The sequence below is a fragment of the Malania oleifera genome, chromosome 1 (genome assembly GCF_029873635.1).
Source record: "Malania oleifera isolate guangnan ecotype guangnan chromosome 1, ASM2987363v1, whole genome shotgun sequence".
NCBI lineage: Eukaryota > Viridiplantae > Streptophyta > Magnoliopsida > Santalales > Ximeniaceae > Malania > Malania oleifera.
The window spans coordinates 89,827,852-89,844,269 of NC_080417.1; the positions used below are offsets into that span (position 1 = coordinate 89,827,852).

The 16,418-nt window shown below is 38.5% G+C and overlaps 2 protein-coding genes across 2 annotated transcripts; one reads left to right on the forward strand and one right to left on the reverse strand.

Annotated features, from left to right (window-relative positions):
- Nucleotides 1-724: 724 nt before the first annotated feature.
- On the reverse strand, nt 725-3,900 carry LOC131154737 (receptor-like protein kinase FERONIA). Its single transcript, XM_058107533.1, has one exon. It carries the CDS (start codon nt 3,306-3,308, stop codon nt 942-944), a length of 2,367 nt encoding a protein of 788 aa, XP_057963516.1. The 5' UTR covers nt 3,309-3,900; the 3' UTR covers nt 725-941.
- LOC131147356 (uncharacterized) lies at nt 3,704-4,662 on the forward strand. The gene is made up of 3 exons (XM_058097053.1): nt 3,704-3,727; nt 3,857-3,985; nt 4,349-4,662. Exons 1-3 carry the CDS (start codon nt 3,704-3,706, stop codon nt 4,595-4,597), a joined length of 402 nt encoding a protein of 133 aa, XP_057953036.1. The 3' UTR covers nt 4,598-4,662.
- The last annotated feature ends 11,756 nt before the right edge of the window (nt 4,663-16,418 follow it).

Genomic DNA, 16,418 nt, shown 5'->3' on the forward strand with positions numbered 1-16,418 from the left:
AGCCCAAAAGTACTGTCAGTTATCGTGATGACATTACACTATTAGTGACGGTCCATCTCCGTAAATAATAGTTCATTATTAGTAATAGTTTTGAGACGATTGTTATAGTCACCCATTTGTAAGAATTAATCGTGATGGTTTTCTATTATTAGTGTCTATTTTAAACGGTCACTAAAAGTCTTATTTTTTGTAGTGTAACTCCTTTAGTTTTCTAGGGTAATGATCAAGTCTCTCAATGGTCTACCTTTGAACAAATTCCTTCTCTTTTTTTTTTTTTTTTTTACCTTCTATGCTCTCTTTGACTATTGACATGAAGGTTCCTGTCTTTTTTTAATTAAATTTCACATGTTCCTCCATCATGAATATGTTCTCATAAGATTTGTTTTCATTTCTTAACTTGTGAGCAACAAATCTTCTAAATCAATTGATTTGTTCTATGATGCGACATTCGTTTAATTAACGATCAAATTACATCTAAGGGGATGAAAATGGAAACTATAGAAGTGGGCTTCACTCTCTTCAGTATCTTGAGAAAATTCTCTTTGTTTTTACCTCCAATAGTGATTTCCAAAGAGTGTCTGCCATTCAGAAGAAATTCTTAAGCTTCCAACAAGAAATGATTTTGAAATTCTTGAACTTCAGGCATTTGGTGGATGATTGGTGGAAGAGTTCCCATTTGAAGCCTGCACGTATCTTAATTCACACAACCTTAGCCTCTAACAAATGACAAAAACATCTTTTGTTAATCTCATACGCTCCCTAAGAGCAACAATTATGCTCATGAAAGGCCAAACCCAACATAATTAAATACATACTGGCTATTTGGACTGCACACCTGTGAAAAAGCAATCAAGCTTGATAATCTATTCAACTTATAAAGTCTACTTTTGCCATTGATAAATGTATATACTATATGTGTGTGTGGGCGTAGTTCATTATCCCTATTGGTGGTGACTGATTAATGATGCTTCCTCAGATGATGAGATGATGCAGTCAAAATCAAAATTACGATGACAGCTCAACCCACTAATAGTACTTGCACTAGAGAGGGTAAGGTCACTATGACTTGAGTCCATTGCATTCACATAGGAAACACCGCCCACATGAGATGCCACCGCCTGGTCAATTTTTAGGTCATAATGAGCATCCTCCTTCGAGTACTCTGAAGTCTCCTCACTCTCTTGCAATTGTAATGCGAATTCCAAGCTTCCCACTACATTCCCCATCGTGGGCCGCTCGATTCCAGAATCATCTAGGCAACTGTCTGCAATCTCTACAAATTTTTTAAAACACGACGGTGTTATCTTTCCAATCAAATATGGATCAATGTTTTGGTGAAGAGTTCCATAATGGATGCATTCCTTGGCCCAACTCGCCAAATTTACCTGACCCTCTGCCAACTTGCGGTTCACTGCTTTTCTCGCACAGAGAACTTCAAATAACACAACACCAAATGAGTAGACATCAGATTTCTCTGTTAAATGCATGCGACGAATGTACTCAGGATCCAAATACCCCAGCGTGCCCTTCACCACCGTACTGATTGCTGTACTCGCTAAGCTAGTTGGACCTATTTTGGATAACCCGAAATCTGAAACCTTGGCAACCCAATTCTCATCCAACAAAATGTTGGTACTCTTCACGTCTCGATGAATGATCATGCGAGTTGTGCCTGTATGAAGGTAGTGGAGTCCTCGAGCAGCTCCAATACAGATGTTAAGCCTCTGCTTCCATAGGAGAGGAGCATTTTCTGTTTCGTAAAGATGATTGCAAAGTGTCCCATTGATCATATAGTCATACACAAGGATCATCTCTTGGCCTTCACCGCAATAACCAATTAGAGAGACAAGATGAACGTGGCGGAGCTGGGATAGCGTTTGAATCTCAGTTGCAAACTCATGCGCCCCCTGCCGAGAGCCCCGACTTAACCGTTTGATTGCAACAAGCTTTAGACCATCCATGCATCCTGTGTACACCTTACCGAATCCTCCAACACCAATGATGAAAGCATCATCGAAGTCATTTGTGGCGCTTCGAAGCTCTGCAAGTGAAAAATGACGGCATAGTTTTTCTGGTAGTCCTGAAGCCTTTCTTGCAGTTAACTGTAATTCGTCTTTCTTTTGCCGCCACCATAAGGCTCTATGATAGGCGCATAAAATAGAGAATAGCATGAATCCACCTATCACATTTCCTCCAATGACAAAGAACAAAGTTTTCTTGCTCCTTGAATCCTTTTCCAGCGACAGTGGCCCTGAATTATTTGGTTCATGGGAAGGGAGAGAAGGATTAGGGTTTGGTCCCGTGAGATTGCCACGAGAATCATTCAATTTAAACATTTCCAACCCGTTTAGTATCACATTAACGTATCCACCCGCATCAACGTTGGGATGTAGAGCCAGAGAGAGGTTATGTTTTCCTCCGTTTCTCTCTTTCCCTATCATCAAAATGTAGTCCTTGTACACTGGAATGCTATTCCCCTGGCTCCAACTTATGACATCAGCAGAATCATCGGCCGTCTGATTGTCCATGTAGATAATGAACGGCCTGTCCCCAGCTTCTTTAACCTCCGGTTGGTACTCGCAGAAGTGGAGCCTGACCAGATACGAGAACCCTGAATCCACCGGTAATTCCCATGTCAAATTGCTCTTGGTGTTCTCTTGATTATTTGATCCCATTGTTCGAGCTGTCTTGTAGACTTCTGGCGGTGCAACATATTCTAGAAGTGATCCAGAATAGCTAATCGTAGAATCATAACCAGGGACCATACTTGGAGATACTATGAAGAAATAATCATCAGACCAACTCCGAAACAAGCCAGAGTCGTCTACTGGTGTGATTGGTTTCCCACCCACATTTAATCGATAAACTCCCTCCAGGGCTGTACTATTGTCTATTATAAATTCTTTCTGTTGCCCAACGAAACAGGGGCCTTTATCTCCTGCTTGTGTGTAGTAGAGGTTTGTGGGCATGGATACGATCTCAATTCCACTGATGAAGGCATATGTAGCAACATTTAAAGCGGCGCTCGCAGGTACCGGAGAAAAGGTTATATTAAGGACCTTCTGGTTCTCCGGAACGTTGAGGCAGAATTCTCTGAAGAATGACTGCTGGTAGGAAGAATCAACAGGAGGGGTTGCAGTGAAGTTGTTAAGAAGAGTGTAGGGGCCGGCTTTAACAGAGAAGAAAGGACAGGAGGGATCGGAACAGGACGATGAAGATAGGTAGAAGTGAAGGCGGATGAACTTTTGGCCGCCAGAGCTCAGCGAAAATGAGTAGGTGAATGGGGCACGAGAGATCCGTGCAGTCATTTAAGGGACGGCATCAACGGCAGTTCCTTGAGAGCTCTGTTTCGAGGGTTTGGAGACGGTGCCGTCATGCTTTTCAAAGGGACCAAATCGGGAGCCCACACCTTCGTCCCCAATCCATTGCCGTCCATGCGCGACTGAGGATTCGGATGAGCCACAGTCGAGAAGGATTAGATCATTGGGGACGTAGTCATGAGAAGAACCATTGGAGATGGCAAGGAAGAGAAGGGAGGCCGTGAGGCGGAGCAAAGGGTTGAGGATGGAGGGTTGGGTCATGAAGCGTGTGGCTTTGGTGTTTTTGATCATTATTATTTGGGATGGGATGAATGCAGAGGAAGAGAATATGAAATAATTAGTTAGGATTACTGCGGGGCTGGCTGAGGGATTGCCGTTGCCCCATGGTGAGTGGCCGAGTCGCTCTTGTAGGCGCGGGGCGGAGAGAGTGTCACGTTGGGAATTTGGCCCCATAGGAAGACTTGAGAAGGGTCCCCGCCGTGGGAGTCTTCCGACTGGATTCCCCTCGCTGAGGGACAACATATTGGCCTGCATAGGAAGACTTGAGAAGGGTCCCCGCCGTGGGAGTCTTCCGACTGGAATTTAGGCCTGGCAAAACGGGCGGGCGGGTCGGGTTTGGGCGGATCACTAACGGGCCGGGTCATAAACGGGCGGGTCATAAACAGGTCAATGTTAAACGGATCACACACATGCCAACCCTAATCCGCCCATTTAATAAACGGGCGGGTAACGGGTCACCTGTTTAAAAAATATGATTTTTTTATTTTAAAATTTTTAAAATTTCATATAAAATGACATTTTTTTTTAAAAAAAAAACTGCATTTTATTTATTAATTTCTAAATAAAAAGAACATAAAATGTAAAAAAAAAAAAAAAACATCCCTTTAATGAATACAATTTTTAAAAAATGTAAAATTAAAAAAAAAAACACACACACACCTCTAAAAAAATTAAATATGCATAATACATGCATAAAATATTTATATATAAATCTAAATTTAAATGAGTCTCATAATATTTACATACAGAGCTTTGTGGAGCCTGGAGGAGACCTGGAGACGACGACTCAAGGTGTGGAGTGGACCGATTGCAGACTCACAGCACCGGCAGATCCGGCGACTCGGCAAGCAGCAGCGCACCAGAGGAGAGGGGAGGAGAGGAGAGGACAGGTCGGGGCCGTCCGGCACGTTGCAGGCTTGCAGCGCACCAAATCCAAAGGAGAGGCTGAGAGATTGAGACTCGAGAGCCGCGGCAGCGGTGGCAACGGCGCGGGTTAGTCTTAGAGACTTAGAGCCCTTAGGGTTTTTTTAACTTTTTTGTGTTGAGTCTGTTGACTGAGACTCTTGAGTTGAGACTGAATTCTGAAAATTACTGAAACCAAACCCTGAGGCCTGAAGGTATGTGCCGTGTGGCCCGTGTGCCGTGTGCGTGCAGCGTGAGTTAGTCGTGACTGTGACTGTGATTCTGTGAAGCTGGCGCAGCGCCTGGAGTGAAGAGTGGTCAGTGGAGGCTTGAAAGGGAATTATGCATTAAGGCAAGGATCCAAAATAACGGGTCACCCGCCGGGTGACTCGCCCAAACCCGGTTAATCCGTTTATAAACGGGTTAACCCATGACCCGCCCAAATATTAAATGAGTTATCTTCTTCAAATCCGAACCCGTTTTAAACGGGCGGATCCGGGGTGACCCAACGGGTCATAACCCGTTTTGCCAGGCCTAGACTGGATTCCCCTCGCTGAGGGACAAAACATATTGGACCTTAATGCGTGGGCCACACGTTTGGCCGTGGGTTCGCTGTCGTTCTTGGAGAAACTATACAGTCCGTGTGGGCCACAAATGTCTGTCCATCCATATCATTGAATTTTCCAAACATTTTTTTTCTTTTTTTCCTGAAACCGTAAAATACATTCTAAAATTGACAATCCAAGTGGGTGAATACAGACAAACATTTGGGAATATACTTTGGTTACGTTGAGAGTGAACCTTTTTTTTTTTTTTTTTTTTATATTTTAGGAGCATCTGAATTTACAAGGAGTTCAGGATAATTTGTACATTAAGGCTTATTTAAATTTATACAAGTTTAAACTTAGTCAAATACTCTAAACATAGAGTTAGGATCCTCTAAAAATGCTTATCAAATAAGTGTTGAATAAATAAGTAAATTTAGTTATTCATATATATAATTAGTAAAATTTTGAATAAAATTTATTCTTAAGTTAGGATCAAATGCATCAACACTCCTTCAATTTTAAATAATAATAAAAAATAATGAGATTTAATTTTAATAATAAAATCAAAGTTATGACAGCCAGCTGTTAGAAGTATATGAAAAAAATTAAATTATACTCTTAATAGAGTGATCTTATCACTTTTTTATTTAATTGTGAAGAATGACCCCAATTTAGCAATTAAGTTTACTAGAAAATCAATGAGTTGTGTATAATATGTTGAAAACTGAACTACTAAATAGACCTAAGGCTCCTAAATTGGGTGGCTCAATTTGTGCAATTGATGTGGCTCGACCGATTTATTTTACCATGACATATTATTTCATAAAATTTATAAATATATACAAATTTAAGAACACCAATAAATCATAAAAATATACCTAGTGATTAGAACATTACAAAATATTCGTATACAATTTTTTTCATGCAAATTAAACAACTAAAGACATCATAAAACTAATAAAAAATAGTCCAATGTTTTTAAATTTAAGTGACATATCAAACATAGTAATAAATAAATAAACTAAAATTTTAATATTCATATTTTATTAATTAAAATTATAAAGTTGAAGACTAATCCTTTTGTGCGTAAAATGTAAATGCAAAATGAATAAAAAATCAAATTTATATTATTTGATTAACCTCTATTCAAGTTGGTTCGCCAATTTTCTATTTGTTTTATGTAAGTTGTCATATTATTAAGTATGGTATTCAACCTAACTAAAAAAGGGAGTCTATTCTTGGCTCACCAACTAGCCAATTAAGTCCAAAATTTTGTTTGTCATTTTAAATTTTTAAATATTCAAGGGATGCAATGATGGTTTCAATCACATACAAAAAATATCTTTTTAGTGACGAAATTATTAGTGACTATCCAAAAATTGTCACAAATTAATAGCTTGAAGGTTTGAGCATGTTGATCTGAGGAAACTTATCATCTTTTTGTGTTTTTCCCCTTGTATTTGACATAGTGATCAAATTTTTTGGATGGTTCTCTCAACAAATCGATTTCTCGATCTCCACATTTATTGTACCAAAAGCAAGATTCGTCACTTCAAAGCTGACTTGTAGTGATGAAACTAACTACGATCACTAATCCAAGAACAATAGTGATGAATATTTATTAAGTTGCTAAATTCAACCCTAAATGGGTCTTTTCTTGGACTAATTGTGGTGCCAACATATTAGTCACTCTTTCTTAGATAACAGTGGTGAAATATATTCAACATAATAATCTTTGACTGACAAAAAAATTAGTGGATCCCTACTAATATTTGTAGTGATGTTTTCAAATCATCACTATTGTTTTCCCCTCCTTTCATAAATTAAATTTAAGTAAATATTATAAGTGGTGGATTTGGAACGGTCACTACTAGTCTCTTTAATGATCAATTTCTAACTAGTAAATATTGGAGGCTTGTAGTGACAATTCTAAAACCATCACTATTGTTTTTCCTATTTTTATAAATTAAATTTAAGCAAATATTATTAGTAACAATTTTGGGATTGTAACTACTAGTCTCTTTAGTGACAAATTGGTCACTATTGGAGGATTGTAGTTTAGTTCTAAAACTATTATTACTATTTTTTCCCTTTTTATAAATTAAATTTAAGCGAATATTATTCATGATAATTTTTGAAACTATCACTACTAGTCTCTTTAGTAAGGAATTTCTTACTAATCACTATTGGAGACTAGTAGTTATGGTTGCAAAAACATTACTAATAATGTTCACTTAAATTTAATTTTTAAAAAAGGGAAAAACAATAGTGACGATTTGAAATGTCACCACTACGCTCTTTAGTGACGAAAATGGAGGCTTTTAGTGATAGTTTTGAACTGCCACTAATAGTTTAGGCAAAATTACTAACTCATTGTTCTTTCCCTCTCACCCAGTATATCCTTCGCTCCAATTCTTCCCCATCCCTCTCTATTGGTGCAGTATGCTTCACCAACCCCGCTACCACTTCAGCCTCCCCCTCCCCTCCTACCCTAGTACAGTGAGTGCTCCTCACTCACTCTCTCTCTCTCTTTAGTTAGATTGTGCATCCTTCCTTCCCCCCCCAGTCTCTCTATCTTAACTAAAATTTCTATCTCTACTCTCTATTTCTTTCTCTAAACACTTGCAACAAGGTTGTCCATCAATAAGTTTTGTTTTTATGATTCTATTTTTCAGAAAACACATGTGGTGATCAACTTGGAATTTATGTACTTTGTTGTTAATTTACAATTTTTCTGTTCATTTTCTTGGTGATTGCAATTATATTGTGCACTCTATATATATATGTATGTATACATATTGTTGTTGTTGTTGTTGGGCAATATTGTGATGGTGAAGTGGAATTAGGAGTTTGGAATTTCGATTTATTGTTAATGAAATCTTCAAAAGCTTTGAAAGGAAAAAAAAATTTGCATTTGTTTAATACTTTTAAGTGATTATGTGTTGTCTTACTTTCTGAAATTGTAGAAAAAAACAAAAACTATTGTTGTTGTTGTTGTTGTTCTTGGGCAATATTGTGATGGTGAAGTGGAATTAGGAGTTTGGAATTTTGATTTATTGTTAATGAAATCTTCAAAAGCTTTGAAAGGAAAAAAAAATTTGCATTTGTTTAATACTTTTAAGTGATTATGTGTTGTCTTACTTTCTGAAATTGTAGAAAAAAACAAAAACAAAAAATACTCAACTTTTATTATTTGGTTCCCACATGCGCCCACACCACAAATAGATAATTTTACAAAGTTTATTTTTTTTTTTTACGTTATGTTCAATTTTCCTTTTTAACTTAGAATCCTAACAGAATATTAATTTTCTAGAAAACTTAGGTCATTTCAAAACTCAATTGTCCAAATTAAGCATACGAGGTATAAATCGATTTGGATCAATTTAGTGTATATGTGGGGTTATTGGAGCTTATAGTACCCCAAAATTCCTCTTGATTTGAAAGTTAGATTCTTATAACCAAATTAGGTTTCTCAATTCAACTAAATTCATTTCAGAATGTAAGTGTCTAAATCAAGTATAAAAGGTCCAAACTGAGCGGGATCAATTTCGACATGTTTGTGGGAGTTGGAATGGATGTGTCAAACTTGTTCGTACCCCAAAAACCCTTTTGATTTGAATGTTAGACAATTAGAACAAAAAAAGATTTTATATGTTAAGTATTTTAGTTGACTTTGGAACTCAAGCGTCCAAATTATACATAAGGTCAAAATCGAGTAGTGTGAGCTCCTACATGTTTGAGGGACTGGAATTGATGTGTTGGAGCTCACAATACATTGAAACACTTCCTATTTAAAATTTATTGAGTTAGAATCAAATTAGCTTTCGCACTTCAACTACTTAGTTCTTTTTGAAACTTAAGTGTTGAAATCGGGCATATAAGGTCCAAATTGAGTGAGATCTATTACGAAACGTCCATAGGATTGGAATGGATGTATCAGATCTCACCATATCCCAAAAATCTTCTTGGTTGAAACTTAGACACTTCGAACTAAATTGAGTTTCATAATTTAAGTACTTTGTTCATTTTGAGAATCAAGTGTGTCCAAATCAAGCATACAAATTCTAAATTGAGTGAGGTCAATTTTGACATGTCTGTAAGGTGTGAAGGACGTGCCAAATTTCACAGTACCCAAAAGCCTTCCTGATTTAGAAATTTAGGCACTTTGGACCAATTTTAGTTTCATAGTTTAAGTATTTTGTTCATTTCAGAACTCTAGCATGTCGAAATCAGGCGTACGAGGTCCAAATTGAATGGGAGTCAATTCCAACACATCCATGGGGCCGGAATGGATTTGCCAAATCTCATGGTACCCCAAAACTATTCCATGTTTGAATGTTAAACATTTATAACCGTATGAGTTTCACAATTTAAGTACTTTGTGTGCTCCAGGACTCAAGTGTATCCAAATCAAGCACACATGATCCAAATCAAGCGGGATATGTTCCAACACATTTGTGGTGTTCAAATGAATGTATCCGAGATTAAGATACTCAAAAAATACTTTTGTGTTTTAGAGTTAGAGAATTAGAATCAAATTAGCTTACACAATTCAAGCACTTTGTTTATTTTAGAACTCAAGTATCCAAGTTAAGCATACAAGGTCCAAATCGATCGGGATTAGTTCCAACATTTTTTTGGGGTTTGAATGGATATTTAAGAGCTGACAATACTCCAAAATGCATCTTGATTTGAAAGATTGACACTTAAAACCAAATTAGTTTCCATATTTGAAGTGCTTAGTTCATTTAAGAATTTAAGCATCCAAATCGGGCATATGACCTCCAAATTAATTAAGAAGGGTAAGTTCCTACATACTTGTGGAATTGAAATGGATGTGTATGAACTCATGATACCTCCAAACTACTCCTGATTTTTAATTTTGGGAGTTAAAATCAAAATATCCTTCATAATTCAACTACTAAGTTCATTTCAAAACTCAAGTATGTCCAAATCAATCACACGAGGTCTAAATTGAGTGAGGTAGGTTTTGACATTTTTATGGGAGTCAAAGTGCATTTTTTGAATCTCATGTTACCCGGCCTAAACTATAACGACCTGACCCTTTATAAGGACCCAAGTGTCACTCACTTATACCAAATACCTGTACCTATTCAAGATACGTAAACAACCCGCCCTAAACAAGGACATACGGGTATAAATCATACATAAACTTTGATAAAAATGTTGCGGAAAAACATAAACATCCATTGAGATTTCTATCAGTCTTATACCAAGGTTTACTAATACATCCACAATTACATAAAACCAGACATAGAATAAATTTTGTTATTACAACCTTCCAAAAACGACTTTCATCTAGGTTTAATACAAGATTCAAATTCTTACGTAAGCTAACCAAAAATAATCTCCCCAGTCCCTTTAACTACTTGGATCGACGTACTAATGGACCTGAAAACAAAGGTTGTATGATAGGGTGAGACACCTCTCAATAAGGAAGAAAGAGTTACAACAGTGTGTGATTGCATATTTGCACATTTTCATACAAACTCATACGTTCAAAACATTTGTTTATAATACTGTATCATACAATATTTATCTGCACATAAAGTATTTAAATCATGCATATGATTATTAGAACACCTCCAGCTTGATACGACAATTTTTCCATTTACCTTATGGCACAGCTTGTGCACTGATTGCCTCTGACAGTGTCATGTTCGTGTAGACAAAGCCAAGCATCTTTTATGATCCGACCGCTCCCTGGTTTATTTTTCCCAGTAGCTTACTAACTCCTCGCAAGTCAACCATCTCATATACCCATACTAATTTTCTCATGTATGGTTGCACTGCCAGCATTGGTACGTAGCCCTAGGAGTTTATTTCAACCCCCGAACTAGAGTATCTTTCAACCCCTTTTCCGAAGTTTCTTTCAACTTCTTTTTTTGAAATTTCTTTCAACTTGTTTTGATCACCAGCTGTGGTTCCAGTGTCATATATACAATTTATAGCAAAATATAGTAACCTATGTAATTCCAATATTTTCACAAATTCATATCATCACATTGAGTTCAAACCAGTGTCTTTCCACTCAGTTTACCCTTTTTTGTTTACTGATTCAGGTCGGTGTACCACCGGCCTTTGTTTATCACATTCTCAATATAACAAATTGGAACTTCGTTCCCATATCTATATCAATCGTATAAAAAATTCATACATTTCCATTTCAACATATTCAGTATAATAAATTGGAATTCCGTTCCCATAATCTATATCAATAGTATAGAAAATTCATACATTTCCATTTCAACATAGATCACACAAGTTTAATCCCAAAACCCGCTAAATGATAGAAATCAAGTAAACATCATTTAAAGGAATAAATAAAGGATTCGAGCATCTCCTACTATAGTATAAATACAAATAAATGATTTTTGTAAAGTTTGGAGATCATACGCCAAAATCCTCGTTTTTATCAAAAATCGTAAAATCGGCATTTCTACTCAGTAGATTTTAGCAAATAAGAAGTTAAATCATACATAATAACATAAACTAGCTTTTTAGCGGTTTGGTTTTTCCAAAAATGTTGTTGTAATCAAATTCCCCTTACCTTTAACTCAAAACAAAACTTCGTACGAACACGGTCCAAACTGACAACTTGGGATCCTGGAAACCTAAAACCACAAAACATAATCTTACTATATTTTCTACTACTATCCAAATATCCAATCAAAACTATGATCAAATCCCTACCTCGATTTTTGGGAAAAACCCAAAAATCTACGAAACGATGATCTAATCCGCTAAAATTGTAGAGTTTTCTCTTCTGATCCATGCACTACCCTCCATTTTTGGAAACGAACGACAAATGGTGAAGAATATTAGAGAGAGAGAGAGAGATAGAGAGAGAGAGCGAGAGAGAGAGAGAGAGAGAGAGAGAGAGATTCGCAGGTTAGAGAGAGAGAGCTTTTGGGAGAAACTTAGCTCCTAAGCAACTCAAATTGGATATTTATAGGGCCTTTGACCAAGTCCATTTCATTGACGAGGCGGCGTCTTCGTCTACGAATCCACCACACAGCTCGTCGACGAGGTCATCCCTTCATCATCGAGTTCAAGTTCAGGATATTTCTCTAATCCGCTCGGTATTTGCTCGTTGACGAGTCTCTGAATTTTGTCGACAAGGATCTGAAGGACTTCTTCGACGAACGTGACCCTTCATTAACGAACCCAGCTTATATAGGTTTAGGTCTCTACAATCTCCCCTCCTTATAAGAATTTCATCCTCGAAATTTACTAACCATTGCTCACATAATCTTTTCTTATAACATCGCTTTACAAAAGAATCGACCGTCACCTACAAAGTGACTTTGACCCAAATTTCATTACATACCCTCATATATGGCGGAGGAATACCATGGTACACACAAAAGATACTTCGAAAGATTACATATACTTAAAAAATTCTCCCGAAGGTTATACCATTTAATCCTCACTATCTATACTAGTATGTAGCTATGTACTATCAAATAACTGCGGGTACTTCTAGCGTATTTCAGATTCTAATTCCCATGAAACTTCTTCCACTGCATGGTTACGCCATAATACCTTTACGAGAGGTATTTCCTTAGTCCGTAACTGCGGCACCTTCTGATCTAATATCTGCACTAGTACTTCCTCATACGATAAGGCATCACTAATCTCTAGAGGTTCATAACTCAGTACGTGTGATGGATTTGGTACGTACTTCCTCAGTACAAACACGTGAAATATGGACTCTGGATAATGCTAGAGGTAAAGCCACTTGATAAGCAACCAAACCTATCCTTTCAAGGATCTCAAAAGGCCCGATATACCGAGGACTTAGCTTCCCCTTCTTCCTGAACCTCATCGCCCCTTTCATCGAAGCGATTCTTAGGAATACCATATCTCCTACCTCGAATTCCAACCCTCCTCGATGAGTATCAGCATAACTCTTCTATCGACTCTGAGCAGCTTTAATTTTTTCCCTGATCAATGCGACCTTTGCAGAGGTCTGCCGAACCATTTCTGGACCTAGTATCTGTCGCTCACCTACCTGATCCCAGTACAACGGAGATCGACACCAACGACCATACAAAGCCTTATAAGGTGCCATCTCTATGCTCGCCTAGTAATTGTTGTTTTATACAAATTCAACAAGCGGAAGATATCATATCCAACTATCACCAAAATCTAGTATACAAGCCTGCAACATATCCTCTAATGTCTGAATAGTCCTCTCCGACTGTCCATCCATCTACGGGTGAAAAGACGTACTGAACATCAATCGTGATCCCAGGGCATCCTATAAACTCTTCCAAAAGCGAGACGTAAAACGCGAATCCCGATCCAAAACAATAGATATAAGGACACCATGGAGTCGTACTACCTTCTACACACAACCTATTCAGAAAGTAGCTGACTCTGATTGGAATGAAATATGCAGTCTTCGTCAACCGATCTACTACAACCCATATGGCATTTTGCCCATGCATCACCGCAGGTAAACCCGTCACAAAATCCATCGAGACATGTTCCCACTTCCACTCAGGGACATCGAGTGGCTGAAGTGGTCCTACTGGCCTCTGATGTTCTGCTATAATCTATTAACATGTCAGGCACTGCTCTAGAAAATGAGCGATCTCTCTTTTCATGTTAGACCACTAGAAAGATTCCCTCAAGTCTCGGAACATTTTCGTACTACTAGGATGCACAGTGTAAAGTGAACGGTGTGCCTCCTTTAGAATGACCCGTCTAATCCCGGCATCATTTGGTACACAAACCCTACCACGAAATCTCAATATCCCATCACTAGAGATACTGAAATCCGGATTTAACCTCTTTTGGATTCCTTCCGTAATTTTAACTAACTCGGGATACTCCTTCTGTGCCACACGGATCCTCTCCTGCAAAGTCGGTTGTACCACCAAGCTAGTAAGGACAGCTTGATGGTTTCCTCCCACTACCTCTAAACTCAACCTCTCAAGGTCCATACAGATCTGATGCTTAACCTCCACTACTGAGACAAATGCATCAACAGACTTCCAACTCAGAGCATCAGCTACCACATTAGCCTTTCCTGGGTGATAGCTAATAGTACAGTCCTAGTCTTTAATCAATTCAAGCCACCTGCGTTGTCTCATGTTAAGCTCCTTCTGAGTGAAAAAGTATTTAAACTTTTATGGTTGGTAAAAATCTGACACCTTTCACCGTACAAGTAGTGCCTCCAAATTTTCAGTGCAAACACTACCACTGCTAATTCCAAGTCATGCGTCGGGTAGTTCTTCTCATATTCTTTGAGTTGACGAGAAGCGTAAGCAACTACCTTACCCTGCTGCATTAGAACACAGCCAAGACCCTTTTTCGAAGCGTCACTATATATAACAAAACCACCATCATTGGATGGAAGAGTCAGAATTGGAGCAGTGACCAATCGCCATTTCAGCTCCTGGAAACTCACCTCACACTCTTCCGTCCAATCATACCTCATGTTCTTTCACGTGAGTTTTTTCAAAGGACCTGCTAACTGGAGAACCCTTCAACAAATCGTCGGTAGTAACTTGCAAGACCCAGAAAACTTCTGATCTCCTAAACATTCTTCAGTTTCATCTAGTTCACTACTGCTTCAATTTTACTCAGGTCCATGGATATACCTTCTCTAGACACCACGTGCCCAAGAAATGCAATCTGTTCCAGCCAGAACTCGCACTTCATCAGTTTAGCATACAACCTCTTATCCATAAGCATTTGCAATACTAGCCTCAAATGAACTTCATGTTCTGCAATACTCCTAGAATAAATTAAGATATCATCAATAAATACCACGATGAACTGGTCTAGATATTCGTGAAAAACCCTGTTCATCAAATCCATAAATGCTGCAGGTTCATTAGTTAAACCAAAAGGCATAACCATAAATTCAAAATGGTCATACCAGGTTTGAAATGCAGTTTTAGAGACGTCCTCCACTTTCACCTTCAGTTGGTGATATCCATACCGCAGGTCAATTTTGGAGAACCTGCGTGCCCTGAACTTAATCAAATAAATCATCGATCTTGGGTAGCAGGTATTTATTCTTTATTGTCACTTTATTCAATTCTCGGTAGTCGATGCACATCCTCATCGAACCATCCTTCTTCTTCACAAATAACACCAGTGCTCCCCAAGGAGAAACACTAGGTCGAATATACCCCTTGTTAAGCAGCTCTTGAAGCTATTCCTTCAATTCCCTTAATTCAGCTGGAGTCATTCGATACAGAGCTTTCGATATCGGCACCGTACCTAGAGCTAACTCAATAGCAAATTCCACCTCGCAGTCCGGAGGTAATCCTGGTAAGTCCTCTGGAAACACGTTAGAGAACTCGCGCACTACAACAATCATATCCAATTCCCGTTCTTCTACTGGCGTGTATTTCACAAATGCCAAATATCCTTGGCACCCTTTAAGGAGTAGCCTTCTAGCTTGCACAGCAGAAAGGATACGTGGTGTAGAAAGCACACACAATCCAAGGAACTAAAATTCCTGTTTTCTTGGCGGTCTAAACAACACCTCCCTCCTGTGGCAATCAATACTAGCATAACTGGCAAACAACCAGTCCATCCCTAGGATGATATCAAAGTCATACATGTCGTATACCACAAGATCAACTGGTAGTATCCTCTCCTGTATTTCAATCAAAAAGTCACGTACTACACTGCTACACCCAACTGCGAACCCGGAGGGTGTAGCTACTACCAGTTCATAACCTAACCGTTGCACCTCTAATCCACACAATTTAACAAAACCACGGGAAATAAAAGAATGTGTTGCCCTAGAATCAAATAATACTACAACTTTATGAGAAAGCATGTAAATGATACCTATGACTACGTCACCAGCGTTCTCAGCGTCACCAAGAGTTAGAGAATACACCCTAGCCTAGGTTGTACCCCCTACTGACTGCCACACTTTGTCGGAGCATTCCTTTTGTATTGCTGCTGCAAGGCTCCGCTATTCCTCTGCATCTAACAATCTCTCATCTAATGTCCTTGTCTACCACACCGCATACAAGCCCCCTTAGACAACCAACACTGCCCATGGTGTACTTTACCACACAAAGAGCAACGTTGAATACGTTCGGTATTCTGAGACGTACCACCACTGTTCTTCTTCCACTTACCCTTTTCTGGCCCAGATGAATAATTAGGAGGTGCTGGCCTCTTCTTCATAACCTAAACCTCTGCATCCTCTAGCATACACTCCTCTGCTACCGTGGCTTTATCAACCAACGTAGCAAAGTCCTACAACTACAAGATCGCCGTCTGCTTACGGATCTCACTCCTTATACCCATCTGAAACTTCCAGACCTTCTTTGCTTCAACAGGAATCACAAATGGAGCAAATCGGGAC

Excerpts from the sequence above, each read along its gene's own strand:
- LOC131154737 (XM_058107533.1), bottom strand. The coding sequence starts at position 3,308 with ATGACTGCACGGATCTCTCGTGCCCCATTCACCTACTCATTTTCGCTG.
- LOC131147356 (XM_058097053.1), top strand. The coding sequence starts at position 3,704 with ATGGTGAGTGGCCGAGTCGCTCTT. Across the intron at positions 3,728-3,856 it reads TGAGTGGCCGAGTCGCTCTT|GAAGACTTGAGAAGGGTCCC; the intron begins GTAGGCGCGGGG and ends TGGCCTGCATAG. Across the intron at positions 3,986-4,348 it reads AACGGGCGGGTCATAAACAG|AGCTTTGTGGAGCCTGGAGG; the intron begins GTCAATGTTAAA and ends ATTTACATACAG.